The sequence below is a fragment of the Balaenoptera ricei genome, chromosome 5 (assembly GCF_028023285.1).
Source record: "Balaenoptera ricei isolate mBalRic1 chromosome 5, mBalRic1.hap2, whole genome shotgun sequence".
Classification (NCBI taxonomy): Eukaryota; Metazoa; Chordata; class Mammalia; order Artiodactyla; family Balaenopteridae; genus Balaenoptera; species Balaenoptera ricei.
In genome coordinates, this window is record NC_082643.1 from 112,311,840 (window position 1) to 112,326,364 (window position 14,525).

The 14,525-nt window shown below is 37.1% G+C and overlaps 1 protein-coding gene across 1 annotated transcript in view; it reads right to left on the reverse strand.

The window, feature by feature from the left end:
* COL25A1 (collagen type XXV alpha 1 chain) overlaps window positions 1–14,525 on the reverse strand; it is a 451,181-nt gene that overhangs the window by 142,820 nt on the left and 293,836 nt on the right. Inside the window, exons 6-7 of the mRNA XM_059924214.1 lie at window positions 1,083–1,109; window positions 915–941 (exon numbers count right to left, since the gene is read on the reverse strand). Coding sequence (XP_059780197.1) covers window positions 915–941; window positions 1,083–1,109 — 54 coding nt within the window. The remainder of the gene's footprint in view (window positions 1–914; window positions 942–1,082; window positions 1,110–14,525) is intronic.

The window sequence follows — 14,525 nt, forward strand, 5'->3', positions numbered from 1 at the left end:
ATGGACTACATCTTTTGCAATAAGACCTCTACTGCGGTGTAAATGAATCCAATAATTAACTTCACAGACTGCGTTTTACAAAAAACCTACACAGTGTCTGTTTTCAACCTGAAAGTTTTCAATGTGCTTTTCCACTGTAAGAAAGGACTCTCTTCAACCAGATACTCGCTTTTGTGCATAGTGACACGAGAAAATTGAGAGGTATGTCTGCACAGAGCCACTACATCATTGGAACAGTATGTCTGAACGTTTGGGTAATAAGGCACAGATGTGAAGCAGAGGACTTGGCACTACCAAGGTAACAATCGTGTTATAATGGTTAAAAGAGCCACATTTGAGAAGAATAAAAGTATCAAAGAATGCCCCTCCTCCCTGGAATGTTAAATTATATTCCACCTTTTATCTGCTTAAAAATCTATAAAGAATAAGAAATTCAAATAAGTATTATTCAAACTTATGATGAATAAAAATATAAAATGCATTAATATTTTCATCTATAATACAACATATTTATGCCATAGCACATAAAGTTTAACTGCAGAAAAAGGCCAAAGTCAATAGGAATCCACGTGGCCTCTATATCACAAAACAACGCATACAAATCTGAAGGACCCAATAGTCAATGGAAGGGTGGTGGTTGCTGACTTTTAGTAGTGATTCTGGCCCTTAATCAGTAGGAATCATTATTGTAGAGTGTCCTATTTACAGGTATCAAGTTAGGATAATGCAACAAGATACAAACATTAGTTACAATTAAGGCTATTTCAGTTATAAGTGGTATGGTATTTTTGTCAGCCATTACTAAACCACATGACACAAAGGCAGTTATGAAGCCAGGGCTACTTTAATTCAATGAGTTTGGAGCTGAAAACTATTAATAATTTTCTGCCCAGGATTGGAAGAGTATAACTTACCCGAGGTCCCTGATCGCCCTGTTCTCCCTGTAGAGTAGGAAAATGAGAAGATAGTTTTAGAACAAAGTCTGTAGATGCTCATTAAAAAGATCTAAATGTAACATAGTATAAGTCACACCAGTATGGATTTCCACTAATTTAATTTGTTCCTGCTACACATTTTCTTACCTTATCACCTTTTGGACCAGGAGGGCCCTGAAATAAAGAGAAAAAAAACGTATTTTAAATAAATTTCAAAATATATTGTAGCTTAGATAGATAGGCTAGGGTTAGTCACAAGATTCATGCAAAGGGCACAGAGTTGTACCTGTCAGTGAGGTTTCTCAAGGAATTTTAGGTTCTAAACTATACTTGTAATATGGTTAGAATGTGAAAATGGTATTATATACATAAACAGGAAAGTATACATAAGTATATAATATGCTGAGTAAATTTTCACAAACTAAACACACCTAATGAAAGTAGAGCCCAGCTAAAGGAACCCAGAAGCCCCTGTTGTGATGTTCCTTGTTACTGCTTGCCACCAATAGTAATCACTATTCTGACCTCTGGCAGAATAGATTAGTTTACCTGCTTTTGTACTTTATATAAATGTACTTATATAAATGGAATCATTCATTATGTGTTTAGCCTCTTTTGCTTAGTATGTGTGAAATTCATGCAAAATCTTGTGTGTAGTTGTAGATTGTTTGTTTTTACTGATTTATAATATTCCACTGTGTGAATAAACAATTATTTATTTATTTATCCTACTGTTAATGTCCATTTGTTTCCAGGAGTTTTTGGGTCTTGGTTATTACAAATAGTGCTGCAATAAACATCCTAGTATATGTGTGTCGGTGAAAAATTGAATACATTTCTGTTGGGTGTATATCTAGGAGTGGAATTGTTACATTATAGAGAATACATACGTTTGGATTATTAGTTAGTAGATATTGCCAAATAGTTTTTCAATGTGGTTAACAATTATACTTCCATCAGCAATGTATGAGAATTTTCAGTTCCTCTATATCATCACCAATACTTGGTATTTTCCATCTTTCTCATTTTCGACATTCTGGTGGGAGGTGTAGTAGTTTCACACAGTGTTTGAATTTGTACTTCTCCAGTAATTAAGTTGAACTCCTTTTAATAAATGTATTGGCCATTTTGCATCCTATCCCGTAAAGTATCTGTTCACATCATTTTCTACTGAGTTGTCCTATTATTTGCTAGAGTTCTTTACATATTATACATTGTATTGACAGATAGATAGACAGATAGGAGTTCTTTACACACTCTGAATATGAATCTTTTGTCAGAAAAGGATATATTTATTGCAAACATATTCTCCCACGCTGCATATTGTGTTTACATTCTCTTAAAGATGTTTTTGATGAATAGAAGTTCTTAAACTCAATTTAACACTTTTTCTCTTTATGATTATCTCTTTTATTGTTCCACTTAAGAAATCTTTGCCTCCTTCAAGGTCATAAAGAGGTTCTTCTATCTTTGTTCTAAAAGCTAAAAGCTTTATTATTTTATCTTTCATATCTAGATCTGAATTCATGGAGAACTGATTTTGTGAATGACGTGAGGTTAAAGTCAAGATGCTTTTTTTCCCCGTGTGGATATCAAATTAACCCAATACCATTTATTGAAAATGCCTCTTTTCCCCATCACAGTACAATGTTACCTTTGTCATAAATCAGATAACCATATATATGTGGGTCTTTTAGGAAATTTCTATTTTGTTGGACAGCTGTCTATTCTTAAGCCACACTGAGATTTTCTTTACTTTTGAACAAAAATACTAGCAGGAAACATGAATTCTAGAGGCATCAGTATTTTGTTTTCCTAGCTCTTAAAGATGAAGTCATGTCTCAGGGCTCAGCCCACCTGCAGAAGTGGAGCATTTCAGAGTTACCTTCAATCTCTCACCTTCTTTTTTAGCAGGGTTGGGAGACAAGGACAAGTCTAGACAGGAGTAAAGCCAAGGTCCTAACGAAGTACCCCTTCTGAGGTCCCAGTGGGGACCGCTATCTCACTTCAGGTGGGAATGTAAGAATGCTCCACCTACCAAAATATCTGCTGCTAAACACCAGTTACAGAGGAACTGTACCAAATTCCCATTCTCAGTTGCAGCAATTCTAACAGCTGTGAGGTTATCATGACATTAACAATAACAGGAACATCATGTCTCATATTTTGTATATTTTACCATCAACAAAGAACTTTCACCTGTTACTGCATTTAATCTTCTCCCAACCTAATGAGCAAAGTTTTATGATATTTCTTTTACAGACGCCAGAAATAAAACTCAAAGATTATCAAGGTTACGCCTCTTGTAAGTGAGTTAGCCAGGACTTTAAGCTAGTCTGTGTGACTTTAAATGCAGCGGATCGCAATGCTAAGTGTTAGGGCACAGCTCTAGAACTAGATTCTCAGGAAGACTGACGGCCCTGTATCTGGTGCCTGCTTTCAACAGGTGCCCTCTTGAATGCCTCCCAATTGCCTTTTTCTTTTTTTTTTTTCTTTCTTTCTTTTCTTTTTTTTTTTTTTTGGCAGAGCCACACAGCTTACAGGATCTTATTTCCCCAACCAGGGATTGAACATGCCCCTTGCTGTGGAAGCACGGAGTTCTAACCACTGGACCGCCAGGGAATTTCCCCAGTTGCCTTTTTCATAGTGTCATGGACAGTGGCCTCAACATCTCAAGTTCAAAATGCAGGAAAGAGGAATTGTAGAGCATCTGGGAGAGGGAGAGGGGGCCAAGATAATGGAATCAACTAAACAAATCCTTTTCTTTCTTAACCCCCCAAATAATTTTGCCATTAAAAAGGGGAGCTAAGAGAATTATTTTTCTTAATGTTTTCAGCGAATCAAGTAGTGAGTCATGAGTACAGTCTGTCTGTGTACCTCCGTAAAATTAAGTTTAAGAAATTTATTGGTCATTCTCGACACGCACAGAATGCTCACTAATGCTCTACAAGTAGGATTTTATTTTTGGTGGGGCAGAGTCAACCCAAAGAAAAGAATGAGAGGACACCTACCATCAAGTTAAGAAATGCAGTGGAGATTCTGGTCTTGATTTAATTAAGTAGCATGTTGTTTAACTCTAATTAGATCTTTATATACATTTGGTGAATGCCTATAAAGAGTTTGGCAATGTTCTAAGCACTGGTAGAGGATATGGTGTGACATGCTGAGTTAGAAAAGCTAAACAGGCTGTTCTAGAAAAGCTAAATAGCCTGTCGCCAAAGTCAAACACTTCTCCTATACTGGACCCCTAGAAAATCCAGCTACTGTAAGGTCACTTACAATTACTGTGGACTTGTCCCCAGCCCCTCTCCCCTACGCCCATCAAAAGCTTCTCCTCTTTAAAGTTTAGTTTGCTTTTGCTTGTGAGATTTCAGAGGCCGAGGCTCTCGTTGTACCAGTCCCCCAAAGGGACTTTGTTAGGTGATATGGCATGTTTGAGGTCAAAGCTTTTATGAAATTATTTTACAGTGGGGAACAGAGATGAGTCTTTTCCCCAAAGTCCAATTACTAATGCTAAAGCCACATGTGTCCTCTAGAGCTCTTTAGACAGCTTGCCATAAGCAAGGATGCTTAATTCATGAACACATGAAAATTTGCATTTACAACTGAGTAATAAATACTGCTGCTTCAAAAGGGGGTATTTTTGAGTAGACAGAATGGCGTCTTGGCACCTGCCAGCTCAAGGCAGAACCGAAGCAGAGGTCAACCTCCATCCACAGCTGTGGCGGCTGCTTCGGACAATCCAGGCCCCACTTGTGCTCTCGGGTTTAATGGCAGGTGTTTTCTTCTGCTCTGAGTAAAATCTACTCTTATTTCTAAGCTGGACCCTTTCACTGCAAACATGGGTTAAACATGTCGAAAAACGTGAGCTACCTTACTAAGCACAGATAGTATTTCAAAATTTGGGAGCCATGATTCTTTTTAAAGTCAAAACATTACAATCGAAAGAAAGGTTTCTTTGATTATTAACTTTTAAAATTAAAGCTGGGGCATGATTTAAGTTATTTTTTTTTTTTTTTTTGTCTTTAGAGTAAAGCAAAACAAAACTCTCTGGTATTAACTACAGGATAGGCAGCAATACAAATTAATGAATTATTTGAATGAGAGTATTTTACCCTGGCATTTTGCTGCTTCCAACTACACCAAGTTAACAATCTAATATTCAGTGGACATATATGTTGTCCAGGTATCAGTATCAGTGGCTGGTTGTTAACTATTTGAAGGTAAAAGCCTGTTGCTAAAACAAGGTTGAGGTCAATGGGAAGGAAATATGGTAAAATTACTGGTCACAATTAAGTGAATAGTGAGTCACAGCCTTATATGAGGTTTCTTTTAGGAGTTCTGTCCTTCTGGTCTGGTCTAGTATGTTGGAGTCAGATCTTTTATAATGTCCACTTTAATAAATAAATAAGAATATTTGAAATGATCTTTCTAATTATTTTTACATAATTAGCTCTAATTACATAAATTTCAAAGGTGCTAACAACGTCTTTATTATTAGTGTTGCTAGTAGTTGGAGAGTTTCTTTTAGAGTGCTGTTAAAGTGTTATTAATTTACTACCAAAGTATTTATAAATTTCAGTGGCAAACTTCAAATTAGCTCCTATTCAAATGACTTCAAATACAGAACTTAGTAGCAACCTATTTGTATCAAGCCTTTAATGTGGGCCTATAATAATTTTAGTCTCCTGAATTCTATTTCTATCCAAACAACTAAGGTTTTAGCTCTTTTTCCATGCACTATTATCTATTTCAATTAAATGATAAAAACCAAATTAAAAGCACAGGAATAAGAGGAACAATAAATGAGATTCAGGAAAATATTGGATTTCAATCTACATAAAAGTAATTGAAATATAGCTGGAAAAGACAGATATACTCATAGGGGTTGGATGGCCCAATAAAGGACTTTTACTCACCAGAACTGTAAATTTTGTCTACCTTGAACTGGCAACAGCTAAAAAGGGAATGATTTTTACAAGACGGCAATCATGAAAACAAAATTAAATTCCGCTAAAGGTAGAAAAATGGAAAGGGAGCAAACCCTGGAAATTCCTGACAGCCAGAGCGGCTGAAATATGAATGAAGTTATGATTTCTATCCCAGAAAAGTGTAGATCATTTGTATTTTTGAAATATAACAATTCTTGTTCTGACGAATCTTTGCATTCCTGTAGAATTATGAGGAAATGCAAGTTTCATATTCTAAGCATTTATGGCCAACTATCAGCCAGGCAATGTGCTCTGAGTCTGGAGGATGGACATGTAAATATAATTATAACTAGTGGAATAAATGCTGTGTTGTAGGAGTACAGAGAGGAATGAAGGTAGGAGAGCAGGAATTAAAAAGATGACATTGGAACTGGCTCTTGAAAGTTGGCTGAGATAAGGGGGACTGGGGAGGAGTGAGGCTGTTCAGGCAGAAGGTATGAATGTGCAGACGTGTGAGAGGACATCCTGCCATCAGATGAGGAGTTCAGAGTGGAAAGAACATATGTGGTGTGGAGAGTGGAGATGGGGAATAGCAGGAAAGAGATTTGGGAAGACCGGCTAACAATACCCAGGTCCCTGGGCTGGATTCTGTCATCGATTTAACAAGGGGGTGCTGAGATCAAGTGTGCCTTATGGAACTCAGAGAGCATGGAATGCTATTCTTCTTAGGAAGTTGTTGCCTTGGTCCAAGGGAGAGATGGCAAAGATCTGAATTAAGATCACGACAATCAGGACACAGGAAAAGTTCTAGATTTACGAGACATTTCTGAGGCAGAACCAACAGCAAAGTTAACTGATTGGACACGGGGCCCATTGACATGGTTGAAGAAGTTCTGTTCACTTGAAGTTCACAGTTTAGTGCATTTGAAGAAAAGTGTTGGCCTAAGCTGATTCAATCCTGATAAACACAGCAGCTCCAGAGCCAAGTGAACCATATCAAGTGTGAAATCTAGTTTTAGGGATGTTTTTCAAATCCAAGCAGAGTATTAGCAGATTTGGCTGACCTGATCAGAAATAGCTGAGAGAGAGAGAGAGAGAATTCTCTATCATCACTGTTGGGTAAAAGGAGCATGGGTGATAATACAATGTGGCGGCCATACTGTGCTGCCACCATGCAGAAGCCATCCTTCTTCTAATGTTAACTTATGAATAAAGTACATTCCCTTCCTCTACTTTTTAAACTGTAAACTTAACATGGAATTACTATATTTTAAAAGCCATAATTTCCTTAATTTTTTAGGGATAAAGAAGACAGAGTCTGCTGCACGGCCATTCTCTAGAAGCACAGCACAACCTCAGTAGCCACTGCATGTTTGATGTCTGTGTGCTCAGGCACCCTTGCAAACATTATTTTATCAATATTCAAAGTGTCCCAGGGAGGAAGGGAACACAAAGTATCCAATGTTCCCTTGAACAGTAGGATAGAAGCCTCAGTTCTACTGATGGCAAGATACGTCCCTGACTGTATCATTAACTTGGCCCATTGTGCCAATGAGATAGATACTCAAATCATATAAGTACAAAGAAACTGAATTTGGTACCTTGGTTCTTAGCATGTATCTGAAACTGCACAAAATCATACTGCAAATAGTATTAGCAATGGAAAAATCTACTATTTAGTGGAAAAATAGGGCCCCTAGCTATTTACATGTGGATAAATCTACCTTGCTTCTGAATAAAGTGCAGTTAGCATAGGTTCACCTCTAACCAAAATGTGAACATGTGTTCTTCCAAGTGTATATCTCAACCTTGAACTCATATATATCGTTTTCTGCTTTACTGGCATAATATATTTCTAGGGACATTTCTTTCTCAAATCACCAATTTTTTTGTTTGTTTGTTTCACAGACTTCCAACTTTGCAAGTAACTTCAGCTAGTAATGTGTAAATTTAAAGCTTTTTATGGAAAACCTAACATGAAAATGTAGGAGTTCCTATACATAAGTATAGATCAGTGTGTGTGTGTTTGTGTGCGTGTGTGTGTGTGTGTGTGCTTCCGTATAATTTCTTTTCAAATGCTACAGAAAAGAGTAAAAAATAAAAAGGAAAGTATAATTTGGGGGAATTATTTTAAAATAAAATACATAAATTATCTTGGTGATTAAGAGCTCAAGGTTTAGAATCAAACAGATCCAGACTGAAATCCTGGTTGTGATCACCTGTGTGATCTTTAGCCGATTAATTAATCTCTTTGAGCCTCAGTTTCTTCATCTGAAAAATGGGGAAAACAATGCTTACTCTTTGCTTAAATGAAACACTGTCCACAAAGCAACTTGTAGAATGCCTGATCTACTAATGGTAATGATTTTGAAGCACACGCTCATTATTTTAAATATTTTAACCATGCTAAACATAAAATTAAATTTCTTTTTCAGATACTTGACCTGAGGATGAAGAAAGTAAGCATATTGATTTCCTAAAATCACAAGGCAATGCGGTGAGAAATGTATTATGTGGAAGGTTGAAAACATTTCAAGAATATGTGGGTTTAATATAGTTTACTTCAATGTACAGGAAATATCACCAAACTAAACAAAGCAAAACAAAAACACTTAATTGTTGTTTTAAGCATACTACTTTAATGACTAAACAAGACTAAACTTTAGGCCCTGGAACTACCTAGTCGCCCCTAGCATACAGTAGATAATCAATTCTCGCTGAATCAAAACACCCAGAAAGACAAGAATGCAATAAAACTCTCCGTGTTCAAAGCAGCAACATATAAAAGAAATATACAAGAACCAGATTCAATGTTGCTGCAGAAGAACCGTGTTTATTATAGTGTCAAACTCTGCTAAGCCAGGGAAGGGAATTACAGCTATAAACAGATTTATAGCTTCAGACTTTACACCTTTCGTTTTGCATTGAAGATTAAAAGAAACCAAGCAGAAAAGGGGGTTGGTACAAACAGAAATTTAAAATATCAAAACCAGCCCCACTTATTGAGAAGCTAATTTTTACAGCTCTTATTTTCTGGTCATTTTCTGTAGTAAGATGGTAACTATAAGTTCTTTTGTGATGTCAGCTTGAGCCTTGAACGAGGGACTATACGTACCCATGATCAGTCTTAAATCATAAGCAGCTGCCATAAGGAAACAATTAGTGAGGTCTAGCTCTAAAAGAAAATTTAGAAAAACCAAACATTAAAAAAGGACTCTTGAAAGTTAGGCTGATGTAGCTCAATGGAGTTAAGGGCTTATAAAACAGCAGGAATCAGGGAAGCTCACTCTGGCTTTCTTTTCTAACGCAATACAAATCAAAGACAGCCAAATTACTTCTCCTGCCAATCATAACCAAGAGGTCCCTTCTTTCTAGAATCATTCCTTACATCTAAATATTTTAAAAGATTGCTAAAACTTTTTATTTGTTTAACTTTGCTTTTTTTTTTAAACTTATTTTTAAGAGGTCAAATAAAATGAACTCCATGGTGAAAGACTTGGAATCCTAAACATTCCTTTTGTCGAAAGAAAGTATCAACTTGCTCTCTAAATGCCCATAGTAGGCCCCGTGATTTTACAGCTAATGGTGTAAACTATCCTATAATACTCTTAGTGTCCTCAATATAATTCAAATGTATTCAGAGGTAACATCCATCTTTAAACCTGGAGTTTAATTTACAATAATCTATTTCTTCATGTCGCCTACTATACTGCCCCCAAATAATTTTTCCCAGACTATTTAAGAAAGCCTGGTTTGAAGGTCACTTTGATTCTTGACTTCACTTGTAGTATCTCATAGCGCAATATTGATTTTGTGCAGGGCAACTGAATACAATCCAGGGATGAGGGTAGGATGTCCCCTTTGAGTCTAACGAGATACCCAGAAAGGATGGAAAAAACAACTGTCAGATGAGTCTGGGAGATCCTGAATCTCAGGGTTCCTCTGTGGTTCCTGAGCTTCCTATGTAAATTAGAAGCTCAATCTCCCTCATTCTCAGCTGATGATTAAACAGAGCAAAAGCTTTAATGTAAGCTTCTGCAACTACCACACTCTCCATCTCCAGATTTTCTCGTATCTTCACCTCCTCTCTCCTGGGAGTGAAGGGACTATCATACCTATTCTCCCCACCCTCGCCCTGCTCTTCATTGTTGCTCTCACTTGTCTCTTCAACAAGTTCTCTTGGCTTAATTTCCAAAATATACAAATAGCTCATACAACTCAACAGCAAAAAATCAAACAACCCAATCAAAAACTGGGCAGAAGACCTAAACAAACATTTCTCCAAAGAAGAAATACGAATGGTCAAGAGGCACATGAAAAGCTGCTCAACATCACTAATTATTAGAGAAATGCAAATCAAAACTACAATGAGGTACCACCTCACACTGGTCAGAATGGCCATTATTAAAAATTCTGCAAATAACAAATGCTGGAGAGTATGTAGAGAAAAGGGAACCCTCCTACACTGTTGGTGGGAAAGTAAGTTGGTACAGTCATTATGGAAAACAGTACAGAGGTTCCTCAGAAAACTAAAAATAGAATTACCATAATGATCCAGCAATCCCACTCCTAGGCAAAAATCCAGACAAAACTTTAATCCCAAAAGATACAAGCACCCCTATGGTCATAGCAGCACTACTCACAATAGCCAAGACATGGAAACAACTTAAATGTCCATTGACAGATGAATGGACAAAGAAGATGTGGTGTATATATACAGTGGAATACTATTCAGCCATAAAAAAGAACAAAATAATGCCATTTGCAGCAACATGGTTGCAACTGGAGATTATCATACAAAGTGAAGTAAGTCAGAAAGAGAAAGACAAATATCATATGATATCACTTATATGTGGAATCTAAAATATGATACAAATGAACCTGTCTATGAAACAGAAACAGCCTTACAGAGATAGAGAACAGACTTGTGGTTGCCAGTGGGGAGGGGGTTGGGGGAGGGATGGAGTGGGAGGCTGGGGTGAGCAGATGTGAGCTATTATATATGGAATGCATAAACAACGAGGTCCTACTGTATAGCCCAGAGAACTATATTCAGTATCCTATGATAAACCATAATGGAAAAGAATATATATATATAAAAAAGAATTGTATATATATGTATAACTGAATCGCTTTGCTGTACAGCAGAAATTAATACAACATTGTAAATAAACTATACTTCAATAAAGAATAATAAAATAAAACAAAATAAACCCCATTACGGTTCCCTTGGATTCTTCTCCTTGGTCTCCAAACACGTTCATTCCCCCTCTCCTAAAGCCAAAGGAAAGAAAAGTTGCCTTTGCCCTCCATTCCCCCATTCTAAGGTCGTGACTTCTTACCATCTCCATTGAACTTCCCTAAGTAGTAGACTGGTCACAGAAAGAAAGGAAATTGAATTTGAAGGAAGAGAAAGTAAGTAGCAGAGTAGAAGGCATATTTTTACATTCTAGCTTTGGGGAAAATAAAGTAACATGAGTTGAAATACATATTCGTCTTGAGGGCATTTCTTTCCATTAGGAAGAAGAAAGCTGAGCTATGGGAAGGGAAACTGCTGAGCCAGTCACTGGGGCCCTGGAAAGGAGTCACCCTGGGCTAAACTAAAACTAAATAAACCACAGCTTTGAGGAGGGAGGGTTGACAAAGCCCATAAGTGTCAAGATTGCCCAGATTTGTTTCTAAACCTTTTGTCTTTTCACTTTACTCCCTTCATCAGCTATCAAATATACTATTTGGCTTTACCTATTACCTGAATTATGTCCTAAATTCTTTTCCAAGCTGCAATCCTGCATTCTCAACTGCTCACCAGATGTCTAAGCCAAGAGAGGCCATCATCAGCTCAAACTCAACATTTTCCAACCAAACTTCTCAGTTTCTACTGCAAGCCAATCATGACTTCTGACTTCCCTATTTTTGTTTAACACCCTGCTACTCTTGCAAGCCTAAAAGCTCAGTGTTACGTTTGATTCAGTAAATAGGATCTGTTGACAAGTCCTATATTCATTCTCCCCAAAATCCTTTGAATATAGCTTTCCATGTTTGTTGCTAGTACCCTTGTGCCTGGAAAACAAGAATAGTCTATGAGCATCTTTGGTCTTCCTTTACTCTACTTCCTCTTACATTCTTTTGGCAGGCTATGTTTTCTAAAGTGCATTTCTAAACATATCATTTCTCAGCTCAAAAAACATCAAGGGCTCATTTGTAATCCACTCTGAGAAAGTTGTTATAGGCAATGAGCCTCCATGGATGCAAAAGCTATTAGGTGACAGGTTTGGGGAAAGCAGGCCAATACCACTGACCTGCCAATCAACCAAATATTTTATGCTTCTTGGTATGATGAAATAAGAAGCATATTACACCTTTATAAGAGACTCTTTCTGAAAATTGAACCAGAACCTAATCAAACCTCTAAATAGAACTTGCAAAAGATATTTACAAGAAATACAGAAGATAAGAGAATAAGTTCAAAAGCATCATAAGGAAGTCAGACCAATCCAGAATGTGGGGCATTCTATAAATAGGATGAATGCCCTGAAATACTGATGACATGAAAACATAAAAAGAGGAGGAAGATGACTATAGAATAAAAGAGACTGAAGAGTTATAGCAATTAAATTCCAAGTGTGGGCTTTACATCTTGATTCAAACCATCTATAAAGAGACATTTTTGAGATAATTGGGGAAATTTGAATATGGACTGGGTATGATGATATTTAAAGGTTATTATTAATTTTATTAGGGTCAGCAATGAAGTGATGGATATGTTACAGAAAGGTCTTATCAGTTAGAGATTCATATTTCAGTATTTGCAGATGCAATGACATGATATCTAGGTTTTGCTTTTAAATACACCATCAAAAAACAAAGCAAAACAATAAACGAGAGGAAGGGATTCATGAAACAAGATTAGTCTTTGATAATTCTTGAAGCTGATTGAGGGGTCTAGGGCAGTTTATGACACTATTTTCTCTTCCTTTTAAAAAAGCTTGAGATTTCCCCAAAGAAGTAGTTATATAATTAAAAATTTAGTTTAGATGACCCTTCTGATCCCTACCAAATAAAGTGTTAACTTCTGCTTGTGTCCAAAGTCCTCTATTGTCTCATTTTATTTTATTTATTTTTAAATTTTTTTTAAACATCTTTATTGGAGTATATTTGCTTTACAATGGTGTGTTAGTTTCTGCTTTATAACAAAGTGAATCAGCTATACATATACATACATCCCCATATCTCCTCCCTCTTGTGTCTCCCTCCCACCCTCCCTATCCCACCCCTCTAGGTGGTCACAAAGCACCAAGCTGATCTACCTGTGCTATGCGGCTGCTTCCCACTAGCTATCTACTTTACATTTGGTAGTGTATATATGTCCATGCCACTCTCTCACTTCGTCCCAGCTTACCCTTCCCCCTCCCCGTGTCCTCAAGTCCATTCTCTACATCTGCGTCTTTATTCCAAAGTCCTCTATTATCTGCTTCTAACTTTCCTTTTCTGCTTTATCCCCCATGCCACCTCTGCCTCTGTTCGCTTAAGGATCCTCTCCGCCAGTCAGCCTTGAATACCAGCTGTTGTCAGAATGCACCTCACTCTCCTCACTTTCTGTACCTTTGCTTATGCCATTCTTTCTGCTGAATAAACATCATCAGTTATCATTTTGCTTAGAATAACGATAGCACAACTTTCTTGAAACTTCTTACCTGGCAACCTGACCTGTGGAGCTACTTGGAAAAAAAACACAGTAGGAATCTGAGTTTCTGAAAGAAACATTAGTCCTTGCAGTAAAAGTCCCATCTTTGCCTCCTCTACAATCCCACTATCATTATTGCCAGTCATTGATGGCTCATCTCAGTGACCTCTCTTCCCTGAGATTAACCTGACCCTCTTTTGGATATGTTCTTTCCCTAGTTTTGAACTCCTAAAGCACTTGTAACTCTTTTATAAAACTTAGCTCGTGCTCACTAGGTATAAGACGTATGTTTCACCCTAAACTAGCAGGGCAGGGCCCTTGAGGGCAGGAAGAGATCAATATGTAAGAGAGGGAAATGTAACAAATGCTAACTTTGGAGGCTTTAATATATACAAGCATGGGACCTTTGGCAGGTCACTTAACCTCTCTGAGCCTCAGTTTCTACATCTGTAAGATGGAACAAACAATAGTTAGCTCATATGGGAGTAGTAGGAAGTAATTAAAAGAACGTATGGTCTTCTGTAAATAGTATTTCCCTTCCCCTCCTCTCTTACTAATTCAAATGTGTAGTTTTGTACCTTATACATGGTAAGTATCCAATAAATATATTAGCAGATTTCCTGCAACAGAGGTTTCTAACAGGACATCAGGGCCAAAAGTAATATTCTCTGAATAGCCTGTTGACAATCAAAAAGTCACAGATAACTGTATGTCCAACACGCTTCCAATTAATGCTTATGAGGATATGTTTGACTTCAGCTAGAAATTATCCCTTTCAAGGTCACTACCATTTCTCATTTGTGGACTCATGACTCTAGTTCCAGAAGAGTTAATAGCAAAAGGAAGAAACAACTTTGCACAGTCTCTTGAAGACGAAATGAACTCTGTTCAATGAAAGATTTTTTTTTTTTCTCACATCTCAAACATGGGCAGATATTTTTGGCTCTCTTCTCCCTCCTGCCTGTGACTCCAAGC